The sequence below is a fragment of the Hakea prostrata genome, chromosome 1 (assembly GCF_041222555.1).
Source record: "Hakea prostrata isolate BN-2017 chromosome 1, UWA_Hpros_2, whole genome shotgun sequence".
NCBI classification, from domain to species: Eukaryota; Viridiplantae; Streptophyta; class Magnoliopsida; order Proteales; family Proteaceae; genus Hakea; species Hakea prostrata.
This window is the reverse complement of record NC_142600.1, coordinates 42,922,328-42,936,284: the sequence shown is the minus strand read 5'-3', so window position 1 is coordinate 42,936,284 and position 13,957 is coordinate 42,922,328. Positions and strand designations below refer to the sequence as shown.

Here is a 13,957-nt window from a genome sequence, read left to right as displayed (position 1 = left end):
ATGTCTAAAACTACAATTTTATATATTCAAATTTATAATTTTATTGAAATTATTGAATAATACAAAACACATGCATGCACATAGGCCTTTATTAGTAATAATGAAATTTTTGATAAAATGAAGCTCGGTGCCTTCATGCATGAGGGTAAGTGCTAGGTGGCTCTCGTGTGGTTTTTGAGGACTATTTAATATCAGAAGCTGAATCAGCTTTTGTTTTCCCAAAAAAGACAAATAAGACAAAGTATTTAAGTTTTTGTTGGTTGATCATTTTTGGTTCACTTATTCCCATTGGATAAAAAAACCTGCAAGTGATTGGTAGAGTGAAGCTTCTGAGACGGAAGAGACAGAGAGATGGAGCTGAGGGGGTTTTGGTTATGGTTTGATTCAAGCAAGCCTTACATCTTTCTTACCTTAAACCAGGTTTGCCTTGCAGTGTTCTTAGTTCTTGTTCAATCCATCCTCTCAAAAGATGTCAATGGCCTCGCTTTTGTCGTCTATGAACACATTGTTAGCACCATCTTCATCTCACTTCTTGCTTTCTTCATTGAAAGGTATTTTCTTCGAACACTTCAGGTGCAACAACATCTCATGATTTATGACATATTTATTTGTCTTGTGTTCACAGACAGAGGAGGCCCCCAATCTCTTTCAAGATAATTGGTTATGCCTTCTTGTTGGGACTCCTAGAGTTAAGTAACTGGACTCATTTTCTCTCAAACCCATATCAAGTTTGATTCCTGGATTAGAAATTGTTTTCTTTAATAAATTGTCCTTCAAATTTCCATTGTAGGGTTCCACTTTGCCAAATGCTCTTGACAATAAGCCTGAAATTCGTTGATTCAGCGTATCAAAGCATTGGATTGAACTTAAAACCAGCAATCCTGCTCTTTCTGGCAGTGGTTTTAGGGCAGGAGAAACTTAAGTTTTTGAGTAGAAATGGGCAGGCTAAGTTATGGGGAGTGACCATGTCTGCCGCTGGAGTAATGGCAACTGTGCTTTGGAAAGGACCTTCTGTAGTGATGAAATCATCAGGAAGTTTTCATGGAGCTGATGGTCAGACCATAATTGGTGCTATTATGATAGTCATCGGGGTACTATCCAGCAGCTTGTGGAACCTATTGGTGGTAAGGGTGATAGATCTGCTTATATTTTTGGTTAGTTTTCTGATGTAGATCCCTCTTCAGCTAGGCACGCTGTATCCCCATCTTTTCAGGTCTTGCTTGTGTCTTCTGCATTAAATGTGCTGGACCATCAAACGATACATTATAGGCCGTCAGATTAAAATTTCGATCTAGGAATCTTGACCGAGATTTTGGATCTGACAGTCACGAAATCTCGGCTTGATGATCATGCGCATGACCCAAGCAAAATTCTATCTTTCCACCCTCTGGGTTAAGCTGTCCATGTACCACCAGCAGGCTGTTTGTTAGCCCAGCCCAAAGGGTAGGGGAACGGCCTGAAGATATGGACTCAAAAGTTTTCTATGGGGACATGTTCTCGCATCAATATAGAGACCAGAGCACCTCCTTGTGCTCCTTTGATGCTTCTCCATAGTAAAATAGAGATAAGGTTCATGTGGGACCCATTGGAGGTCATACCTCTAATTCATTTTATGAGTATTTAGAAAGAGTAAAGAATTGCAACTCTATTGTGTGGTACAGAAGCGTCAGAAAAGCACAATGTCCTTTCCTAACGGGAAGGTGATCCCAACTCATCAATATGACCCTCAATACTACTGCCTCTCATGAGAATGTGAGCAATTTCCTTGATTTAATGATGGTGCATGGTAACAGTGTAAAATGATATGATATTTTTAATTTGATGTGCTATAAAAAGTTGGTACCTAAATGTGACATCGTGCCATGTAGTTTTTGCACCCATATTCGCATACCGATACTATAACAGTACAGTATGATGATATGATTTCAGTACGAGAAACAGTGTAGTGCAGTTTTAGTATGTAAACGATGTAAAACCAGAATAGAGACAGTATAAAAATAGTACTTGATTTGGCAGGGCCATGTTACAAAAATGTATCCAGCAACTTTATCAGTGACGGCGATGATGATGTTCTTTGGGACTATCCAAGCATCCATAGTAACAGCAATTTTGATCCCTAGGGCATCTTGGAAGCTCCAATGGGATGGAGGCTTGGTTCTTCTAGCCATCTTCTTTGGGGTAATTATCTATTATTATTATTTTTTAAAATTGATTGTTCAAGTTCATAAACTACAAACTTAATTAATGGATTTGAATATAGAAATTGGAGTAATATGCTTCTATTTCACTAAAATTGCATACCTGAATTTGCAGGGAATTGTGATAACAGGCCTCTCAAACTTTGTGGTGACATGGGGTATACACACAAGGGGTCCAGTATTTGCATCTGCATTCTTACCTCTCCTCATTGTGTTCTCCTTTCTATTGGACACATTTGTACTTGGTGATTCTGTACATCTGGGGAGGTTAGTATACTCTTTAACTTACTCTTAAAAAGTTCACTAAAGAATTGGTGAAAGTATACTTTCATATTGTAAGTTTGGCCCTAATGATCCGATCCCACCCTAGCCCATCATAGCGTATTCTGAACTCGAATTTGTCTTCAAAATTCTACCCTTAAAGGTGAGGAAGGGTGACCCAAGATCAAGGTTAATGTGGGTTAGATTTCCATGATTGATTAGGATCAACCCAACCCTATCACCTTATAGGATTCTCTTGTCAAAAGTATAGTAACAATGTTGAATTATGCATTGGTTTCATATGTCATGGCAAGGATCAAGGTCAGGCTAGTGCATTTAGGATTGCGATTAGAATTTCATTAAGTCTAGTCAAACCCAACCTTCTTGCAACCCTAGATTCATGTGAATTCCGTTGTATAATCGTAATATAGTCATTCCATGTGTCTTCACTTCATACAGCTACATTTCACAATTAAAAATCATCCTCCCCCCGCCCCCCAAATTTATTATTCCTAAAAATTTATGATACTCAAATTTCAAAATCAATTGAAGTTTGCTAAAGAAAAATAGTTGATATATTATTTATGGTAGGCATGTTGGGGACAAGAGCAACAATTGCACAATGATGAGGAAGAACCTAAGTAAATTCTACATAAACTGTGAGGAATTTAACATGTTTCAGAAAGGTTGCCTGGGTCCTTCAAAGATAATAAGAGAATTTCACTATTACTGTAAAAAAAAAAAACTCTATAGACAACTATTTTACCACACAAAGTGTTCATGCTTGCTTATTACTAACAAAGGCAATATATACAAAATAAAACGCAATACACTAAATTTCATGAACCGGATTTCATGGTAAATATGTTAATGAAATATTATTTGGATTCCAGACTTTATCATTGTATTGATTATTCATAAATTTCTTATTTATTTTTCTTATTCACTTTTGCAGCATCATTGGAGCTTTTCTCGTAGTTGTGGGATTCTACTTGCTATTATGGGCAAAGGCTGATGACAGAAAGAAGAATGAGATAAGAGAGGAAATGTCTGTTAATTCACCCTTGATTCAACCATAAGAGATCAAAAACAAATTTTCATCTTATCTAATTTATGAAAAGGGAATAAGTGCTAAAGGTGCTATAAGAGAAACACTAGCGTTATCAAGCTTGGTGATTTTACCTATAGGTTTGGCATTCTAATTTATTTTTAATACCCTGTGGAAGGAAGTCCTTACCCCAGTGCCACTTGAGTCAACTGGTTGTGGGTTTAAATATGATGAAAAATGTGTTAAATGGCTTGGTTTTGTTTGGCTATGTATGCTTAAGGTAATAACTATAGCCAAGCCATTTATCAAAATAGTATTAAACAGTCTTTTCTTCGTTGAAAAAACTGGGAAAAAAAAGAAGAAAAAAACACAATTTAAATCAAACCTTGACCATTAATTTGTTTTTATGTGCACACCCTTGAGTTGGGCTAATCAACCCTAGTGCCACAAGAGCTATAGGAAGTCCACATTAAAGGTCGTTCATTAGTTCCTAACCCTAGGTGTCACGCCCTCCCAGCCGGTACCCTATCTGGCATACCCGAGAGTGTGATCCACAGCCCGAAGATCAGGTATCGAGTGATCAACCTCCCACATAAACAATAACATAATCATGAACAATCAAAACAAGAGTGCGGAAGATAAATCATAGATCCAATAAGGAAAGAATGAATCATAAATGAATCAGAATAATAGATATAATCAGAGTATCAAACAGATAAGTAAAGTGAATCAAAAATCCCACTTTACAACCAGCGGAAAAGTAGCTCTAAAAGAATAAACTAGACAAAACCTAATCCCAGTAACAAGTACATTGGGTAACTAAATTGTTCTCCACTTTATAGACAACATCCTTGTAAGTGTAAATCTCATAAATAGCACAAGGACGCTTCCACTCAATGGTCGGACTAAGCATCGTACGGAGCATAACCACTCGCGGGATCTTCAGAGTAATTGTGGTAACCGCAATCACCTTCCTGGAGATATGCCTCTTCGCCTTGCGCTTCTTCATAGGGACCGTCATAGTACTCAGTACCTGCAGGATAGTCTAACAACATTGTACAATAAAGGAATGAGTTTCAAAGAAACTCGGTAAAGCGATTAAAAATCCATAATAACATAAATGGCAGGATTCCAGAACAAACATAAATGCAATATGATATGAGACAAGCAATGAATGAATGAATCTAACTCTATGTATGCTGGTCTCTATTGGCAGACATGCTTTAAGTCATAGCACCGTACTTCTTTAGGAAAGTCCACTCATATCCTCAACCATTTAAGATATCTTGGATTCTCTCACGGATCATTTCACCGGTCTTGAGCAGCCGATTGGTAATGGGTCCTTCATCCCTCAGGACAAACCATGGCAGGGGGTATCTCACCACCTCCCTGAGGTACTTCACCACCTCCATGACCACTGGATTCACCACGCCCACTTCTCAGAGTAACCATTCTGCAAAACCGAGAACATCAAAATACCGAATTTCGAAGATTCAACATAAACCACAAGTCCAAATGATTTGAAAACTTAAATCATGCTTAAATATATCCATATAGTCATCAAACAATATTCCATAAGGCAAAAATCACATTTTCCAAAAATTCAACAGCAAAGAGGTCACTGTGACCATTGGTCGAGTGATTGGTCGAGTGACCCAGTCGACCAATGAGTCGACCAATGCAGACAGAATGCGAAAATTCGCATTATAAGCCCCATTTTCACATTCCAACCTCATTCTAACTTCTTCCAATGGTGAGAGAGCACTAGGGAAAATCTCCAAGAGTTCCCACAAGTGTTCTTGAGGTGATTTAGTGCTTCAACAACAACACCACAACACACCATCTTCGCAAACAAGGTAAACCTCTCAATCTTCCTTCCATTTTCATCTTCTCATGCTTGCATTTCAATAAAACCATGCTTTACTTGTATCCAATGCTAGAAATCATGCTTAGGGATGCTTAGAAACATATTCCTTAGGTTTTAAACACAATGCCATGCATAGACAACAGGTTTTAACACATTGGTGCTCATCTCGCAAAGTTTTATACCGAAATCGATATCTTTAGAAAAATTTCGTTTTCTCCCAAACCGCTTGAAATTTTCGCACGAGATCAAATGCTACATGCTCAAGATGACATTGTAGATAGGTCCATACAATTTGATTTAACCAATTTCAACTTTTCAAAAATCCAATTTTGACCTAAATTGCAAAATCCCCAAATTTCCTTCTTGCTGAATTTTTCGCTTAAATCCAAGTTTTCGATCGATTTTCATCAAACCAACTTCATAGACATGAAATTCCAAGTATTGCGCACATGCTAGTATGTTCAAATCAAATTTCCCCCAAATTTGAAATTTTCCGAAAAATTACGAAAATACCCTTTTGGCTCAAATCTTAAAATAGCACTAATTGGAATTGTCTCTTGTCTCTTTCACAGATACACTATGCAAAGGGGAGGGCGAGGACGAGGTAGAGGTCGTGGTCGCATCGTAGGTGCTCTTAGGGGCAGAGGTCAGGTTCCTTTCGAGCCTAGACAGGAGGTTAGGAGACCAGACATGTTTGACACACCTCGGGCCGAGTTCTCGTACGAGGCCTACTTCAGCTCTTGCAACATTGAGATGGGACGTCTACTTCACTTACGCCAGCTCGTAGCCTTTAGGATTCGGTAGAGGTTCGACACATTACGGTGGACTCATCTCTTCACCGAGGATCTACCGGTATACCGGAACTAGTGAGGTTGTTCTTCAGCAACCTTACTTACACGAGAGGAGGCTCGAGGCCAAGGACATCCACTTAGACTTGTCCTCGGGAGCAGGGTCTTCCGGACTCGGATTCGCTTCTCTACCCGGACACTCGGCTGAGATCTTGCAGGTTCCTTACTATCCACAACGGTGTGTGTGGATACCTGCAGGAGCGGATCCGGACAGCCATCCGATGCCGTACGAGCTTCGCGAGATATGCTCTACGCTATGGGATAGCCGTCGATGCTTCACTCCGTGGACTAGCGGACGGATGACGGGTTCTGCACGTATTATCGGTCGCATAGTCGGCCGAAACATCATGCCGAAAGCCGGACATCACCATCGGGTCACGGTGATGGAGGCCTTAGTCATCTACCGCATCTACATGGGCTTCGAGATCGACCTCTCCTACATCATTCAGCAGGTCATGCTGGACTTAGTTCTGCGGCCTAGCATGCGGAACCTTTGCTATGGGAGGCTACCGACCTTGATCTTCGGGCATTTCGGGGGTGAGTTTCGAGGATACACCAAGTGGACACTAGATCACGGGGATACCCCATTGGGACTCGGACCATTCGTCGAGATGAGACTACAGCGATCGAGAGAGATCTCCTGGTCCGGAGGGTGAGGATGATGATGAATCGGAGGATGAGGATCGGGATCGGAGGATGGAGGAGAGGATATCGGTCCCGATAGTGATGATCGGGCCGGAGATAATGCAGATATGCGCGAGGCTGAGCTCAGTGCATCACGAGTTTCCTTCATCACACTTCGAGGTAGGTGGCCCTTCACATGCAGTTCCGGAGACTTCAAATCTTGGAGCACAGATGAGATCGATGACTTCCATGCTAGAGAGAATGGAGGTCGGACAGAGAGCAGATGTACGAGAGGATGGAGTCACGACGGATAGGATAGAGCATCGGGTGACTCAGCTAGCGAGAGGAGTTCGAGCATACGAGAGATCGGAGCGGATCACCTAGATAGACCGTACCTTAGGATTTCCATTTATGCATTTCAGATGTAATCGTTGTAAAAACCTTTGAAATTAATAAGTTCATTTTGTTCCTCTTTAATTATTGTATGTTATGCAACTTTCTTTTCCTTGCATTAGTGACATTTGTTCAAGTATAATTATGGTATGTTATTCGAAATGTTCATTATACCCCAAAGGTCAAGTTTCTAATTCGGTGTTCTATTATTCACTTCAAAGAGTAGAAGAGTCATTTCGGATCAATGACTCAGGAATGTTCAGTTGTTGTCTTTTGTGGTTAGGATCTCCTCGAACCTTGGGCTCGATACCAATCATCACGCCCTCCCGGCCGGTACCCTATCCGGCATACCCGAGAGTGTGATCCACAGCCCGAAGATCAGGTATCGAGTGATCAACCTCCCACATAAACAATAACATAATCATGAACAATCAAAACAAGAGTGCGGAAGATAAATCATAGATCTAATAAGGAAAGAATGAATCATAAATGAATCGAATAATAGATATAATCGTAGTATCAAACGGATAAGTAAAGTGAAGCAAAAATCCCACTTTACAACCAGCGGAAAAGTAGCTCTAAAAGAATAAACTAGACAAAACCTAATCCCAATGAACAAGTACATTGGGTAACTAAATTGTTCTCCACTTTATAGACAATATCCTTGTAAGTGTAAATCTCATAAATAGCACAAGGACGCTTCCACTCAATGGTCGGACTAAGCATCGTACGGAGCATAACCACTTGCGGGATCTTCAGAGTAATTGTGGTAACCGCAATCACCTTCCCGGAGATATGCCTCTTCGCCTTGCGCTTCTTCATAGGGACCGTCATAGTACTCGGTACTGCAGGATAGTCTAACAACATTGTACAATAAAGCAATGAGTTTCAAAGAAACTCGGTAAGGCGATTAAAAATCCATAATAACATAAATGGCAGGATTCCGTAACAAACATAAATGCAATATGATATGAGACAAGCAATGAATGAATGAATCTAACTCTATGTATGCTTTGGTCTCTACTTGCGGACATGCTTTAAGTCATAGCACCGTACTTCTTTAGGAAAGTCCACTCACATCCTCAACCATTTAAGATATCTTGGATTCTCTCACGGATCATTTCACCGGTCTTGAGCAGCCGATTGGTAATGGGTCCTTCATCCCTCAGGACAAACCATGGCAGGGGGTTAAGTCAACACACTCTCTCACCACCATTTGGTATAAGTACTGGCGCATGTCAGGGTAAAACCTAGCCAAATGCAAGTCTTCTACTTAGTTACATCAAGTCAGATCTAGATACGTCCATTCCTCGTCCCTGACGATCCTTTCCGGTATCCTTCACACTAGAGTCAGCGTATCCTATGGCACCGACCAACTCGGACTACGAACTCATCAACCCTATTGATCATCCACATATGGTAAACGGGAAGCTCTCACGTCCTCTCACGGGTTGGTTACTGGTCTTAAGCGCCCGTGAGCCCAAGTCTAATCATATGCAACCCTACCAATAAATGGCCCCCACAATGTGATTCCTATCCTCTCACGGGTTGGTTACCGGTCTTGAGCGCCCATGAATCCCCATTGCTACCACGGGTCGTTCGGTCTCAATACCCCTCCGATTAGGGTCTGACATAACAGGACATCCTAGCCAAACACTACTAGACAATCCTAGATATGTCATCCAACAGTTTAGGAAGGTGTCCAGAGGGCATCTCCGGAAACATCCCATAATATTCCCGTAGTAGTCCAAGGACAGAAGTGTCAAAAGGACACCTCTCCTTTCCAAACCATACTTAAGCATACACATGCATCAATTCATATCATCACATATATGGTAACTTCATATATGGAAAGAAATCAATAAGTACAATCACTTGTATAACATTGGTAAGTAAATCATACATGAATCAATTTAATATGAATAAGTAATGCTACTGTAATCAAAGTTATGCAACAGTAGTATATCATTGTAAGAATCTAATTTAGGAATCATATCAATGATATTCAAATATAGAAACTAGATTCATGCTATCTATGTAATTAAGGAAATAACCATCCTTACCTTTTATAACTCGCAAAGGAATCCTAAGAAATCAAGTAAGATCTCGGCAAACTTGAGAAGAAGGTCCTAAACAAGTATATACAACATATTAGGAAAGATCCCTAACAGAAAAGATACCAAAACATCCAACATAGACCAATTCCGGAGTTGCTTGTACTCATTGGTCGAGTGGATTGGTCGAGTGGTCCATCGACCAATCAGTCGACCAATGCGAGACGATAGCCTATAAAATCAGAGTTTTAAGATATGAAATCCGAATTTGGTGGTTCAAAAGGGTACTAATCAAGGGGTAGACTACATCAGTAGTATTCTAACAAATAGGGGACCTCAAAACACTAATCCAATCAAGGTATCAAGATCCAAATTAGGAAACAAAAGTTACCATAATTAAATCAACCATGGATCTTGATGAATTTGAAATAGAAAACAAAGACAAGAACAATAGGAGGATGGATCATTGCTTTCGGTAATGGTATCATGAAAACATACATAGATCTTCATGGAATAAAGCTTAGAAGTATAAATCTAAATAAGGAAATAAAACCTACCATATATGTAACTACCATGCATCATGAAGAACACATAGTATGGTAGAAGAGAACAACTAGAAATCTATAGATTATGGATCATGGAAAGAAAACACAGTAATTAACTACTAACATGATCAACATAGAAGATCCAAAGAGATCAGAATTCAGATTAGAAGTTTAACAAAGATTAGATCATGGTTTGATCATGATTCCTTCAAAAGCTTGCAATGATCATGGTTAAGATCATTGTTCTAGCCTCAAATCCTTAGGATGATCATGAGAACATGTTCAGAGATGTTTGCAACAGAGAATGCAGCATCTCTTCTACTGTCTCAACTCAAAAAGGAAAGAAAAACAAGGATGGAGGAGAAGAAGAGAGAGTAGACATACCTTTCGATGCAAAAAGAAGAGTTTCGACGAAGATCCGTCAAGAAAACACCAAGGATGCAAGAGAGATGACTTGCAGAGGTCTTTGGTTCGTTCCAGAGAGTTTGGAGGCAGCAAATACGAAGTGGACTCGAGATTGGACTTAAATAGAGCAAGAACAACCTAATTGCCAAAGACAGCACTCATTGGTCGAGTGGATTGGTCGACTGGTCCATCGACCAATCGATCGACCAATGCCGACAAAGAAGACCAAAACAGGGAATTGAAGGTCCAGATCAAATCCAATCTTAAAGGGGTTTTGCACACAAGTCAAGTGACTTACCTAATAGGTAGAAATGCCTTCAAACCAAGATAGAGAGCACTCCAAGTCCATCAACTAATTAGATCTTCATCAGGATTCAGTTTCCATAAATAGAACCTCATCATCAACTTTCATGGATTCAAAGCCAGACACCAAGTCCTCTACTGGGATGGCCCAAAGCTGACTTCTTACTTTACTTCGGGTCATCGGACCTACAAATAACAAGGTTTCCGGGTCAAGGTTAGGGCTGGGTTTCACACTAGGGATATTGGTTTCGAACACATCATGTACCTCATGAATCCGGTCAATGGAGAACTAAAGAAGCTTCTACCTTTCCCAATGGAATTTTCTTATTTACATCACAATTGGATCGGACTTGCGTTTGAATCCGTGAGCAGAGACTACAAAGTTGTGAGGGTTTTGTACTATAAGAATCTACAACTACTTGAAGATATACTCTTTGAATTCTGATAACTGGAGAATACTTTAAGATTTACCAGTACCAGTCATCGACATGGACACTAGTTTTATTGGAGGCTTGGCCATAGTCATCAATGGGGTTTCTCATTGGATATCATGTTGGAGGAAGAAAATATACTCGTTTGATCTAGTACATGAGGTGCGAACAGAGTTCCCATCTGATATGGAGAAAATATGATCAAACCGGGTTCATACTCGGTTTGACCCTCGACCCCGGTCGAGACAGAGGGAATCGACTCGCTTGCGAGCGAACCAGATCCAGAAGATAGCTTGCTGAGGAAGAAAACTAATTCAGCTACAAGCACGCCCTAATCCAACTTATGGATTAGGTTAATTACCCTAATGATGGCAGACACAAATTGGCGGCTGTTGCTTATCATTATCGAAGGGATAATCATCGCATAACCTGGAGGTTATCTCAGGAGTCCTCTACTAGTCCAGCTAGTAGAAGTCTACCGCTCAACGGATCTAACTGTTGAGATCCAACGACTACCCGAAGAAGGCTCGAGTACATCCAACGAAGGAGATTCGAAGGTACATTCTATATAAACCTTACTTGCCTACGAGGTAAGGGGGACTCAGATTCACATACACACTGGTAGACGTAAACTATCAAAGGCTTACGATCTTGATCACATTTCCCAGTTCTTCATTCTTTATGTGAAATCCAGCCCAAACCTAGCCAGGGCACCCTATCTGTTTTGGGTAAAGAAGGGTTAGTTTAAATGTTTGACCTTAAAGTTGGACCTTGATTTGATCTTATCTTTTTGCTTGTAGACCCTTTTGGTTGACGATTTGGTGTCGGAACCCAAGCCCATGGACATTGTCGATGATGCCCCTCACTTGAGAGCATTGTCAGTGTTAGTTTTGAATCTGCGCACCGAAGAGGGGTGAATTAGTTGAAATACCTAATGAACTCTTGTGCCCAATCTGAATATATTTCCCGAAACTAGACTTCTTGATGGACTTGTAGGAGAAAATCTCACTCAATTTGACCCCATATAATCTTCCAAATCCCTGTCCGAAGTTGCTGAACTATGTCTGTCAAATCCTGCTTGCGCATCGAAGAAGATGAGCCTAGTTGGTGAACCTAATGAACTCCAATTCTTGATCCAAAGGTATTTCTGGAAACTAGACTTCTTGATTGACTCGTAGAAGAAAACCTCACTCAATTTGACCTTGTATAGCCCTCCGAATCCCTGTTTGAACCTTGCTGTCCTGATTGGTCGACTCATTGGTCGACTGGACCAGTAGACCAATCCAATCGACCAATGGTGTCTGAATTTACCAATTTGGTCCTGTCTCCTCTATTTAAGTCAAATCTCGGGATTACTTCGCCTCCTATGCCTCCTAAGCCTCTGGAATGAGTTAGAACCCTAATCTAATCAATTCCCTTGCATTCCTTGGTGATCTCTCTCAAGACTTGAAGTAATCTTCTTCCTCTCGCATCAAAGGTATGTCTACTCTCTTTTCTTTCTTCTCCATCTCTGATTTTCTTTCTTTAATCTGTTCTTGGCTGAGATCAGGAAGAAGATGATGCACTCTTGCAACCATCCACTCCATGATCTCATCTTGTTCCTTGAGATCTATGATCATCATCATGATCTCAACCCCACCAAATGGAATCTTTGAAAACCCTAACCCTAATCCTTTGAAACCCTAACTTGGGTGATTATCTGAGAACCTTTTTGGTAACCTCCCATGTGAGGGAAACCTCATGGGTAATGTGGAGGTTGATCTAAATTCAATATTCTTTAATTCTTCTTGTTGTAATTGGCCAATCATCAATTCCTTCCCTCCTGTGATCTTAACCTTTTTATGGGAACTGTAAGGGTGAAACCCTAATTTCTTGGGTTAGATCAAGAACCCATCTTTTGACCATGATTATCTTCCCATAATGTTTCTATTAACCTAAACAAGATTTTCTTATTATGTTCTTGATTGCAACCATTCCCTTTCTTCCTGTGATCATAACCTTTTCATGAGAGCCATAAAGATTGAAACCCTAATTTCTTGGGTTAAATCAAGAACCCATATTTTTACCATGACTTGATGATTTTATCTTCCCATATGATTCTAATACATCCTAGGAAGTTCCCCTTCGAATTTCGGATCAATCCGACTTCAAACGAAGAAGTTATGGCCAAAACAATTTTCACTATTCCGTCTCGACTCGATTGGTCGATCGATTGGTCGATCGGGTCGATAGACCAATCAATCGACCAATGAAGTCAGTAGCTTCAATTTTCGCTCGATTTGATTCGTTTGCTCTCTGATCTTTTAGGTATCTTTCCTAATGTTATATCTATGCTTGTTAGGGGTTTAATTGCCATGTTTGGTGTCTCTCTCTTTGATCTTTGGATTATCTTCGGCGATAATCAGGTAAGGACAGTTGATTTCCTTAACTACATAGATTGCTTGTTCTTTGGTTTCTACTTTATGAAACTATGAGATTACCTACTGTTATTGTATTTTAATTCTGATCTCCTATTGTGGCAACAGTAGCACTTATTTATATCATCCTTTCATTGTTTATGTTATATGAATTACTTATTACTGCTTAATCTGATGTTGCTTTTACATTCTCTTTTATATGATGAACTACTGGTTGTGTATGTCATGACTGATCTGAGAATGTGTTTGCTTAAGTTTGGTTTGGGATTGGGAAGTGTCCTTTTGACACTTCTGTCCTTGGACATTATCGGAAATAGTATGGGATGTTTCCGGGGTTGCCCATCGACACTTTCCCGAATCAATGGTTGTCATACCTAGGGATGTCTAGCAGTGTTTGGCTAGGATATACCCCTGTTATATCAGACCCGATTCGGAAGGGTATTGAGACCGAACGACCCGTGGTAGCAATGGGGATTCACGGGCGCTCAAGACCGGTAACCAACCCGTGAGAGGACGGGAATCACATTGTGGGGGCCATTTATTGGAGGGTTGCATATGGCTAG

General features: G+C 40.3%; 1 protein-coding gene across 1 annotated transcript; it reads left to right on the top strand.

Annotated features, from left to right (window-relative positions):
* Positions 1 to 296: 296 nt before the first annotated feature.
* LOC149028997 (WAT1-related protein At5g64700-like) lies at positions 297 to 3,741 on the top strand. Its single transcript, XM_089149649.1, has 6 exons — positions 297 to 551; positions 626 to 688; positions 791 to 1,124; positions 2,017 to 2,178; positions 2,314 to 2,465; positions 3,415 to 3,741. The coding sequence occupies exons 1-6, from the start codon at positions 352 to 354 to the stop codon at positions 3,536 to 3,538; spliced, it is 1,035 nt and encodes a 344-aa protein (XP_089005775.1). The 5' UTR covers positions 297 to 351; the 3' UTR covers positions 3,539 to 3,741.
* Positions 3,742 to 13,957: the final 10,216 nt, after the last annotated feature.

Coding starts and splice junctions, on each gene's coding strand:
- LOC149028997 (XM_089149649.1), top strand. CDS start 352: ATGGAGCTGAGGGGGTTTTGGTTATGGTTTGATTCAAGCAAGCCTTAC. Junction 689..790: donor TTCTTGTTGGGACTCCTAGA/GTTAAGTAACTG, acceptor TTTCCATTGTAG/GGTTCCACTTTGCCAAATGC. Junction 2,466..3,414: donor GATTCTGTACATCTGGGGAG/GTTAGTATACTC, acceptor TCACTTTTGCAG/CATCATTGGAGCTTTTCTCG.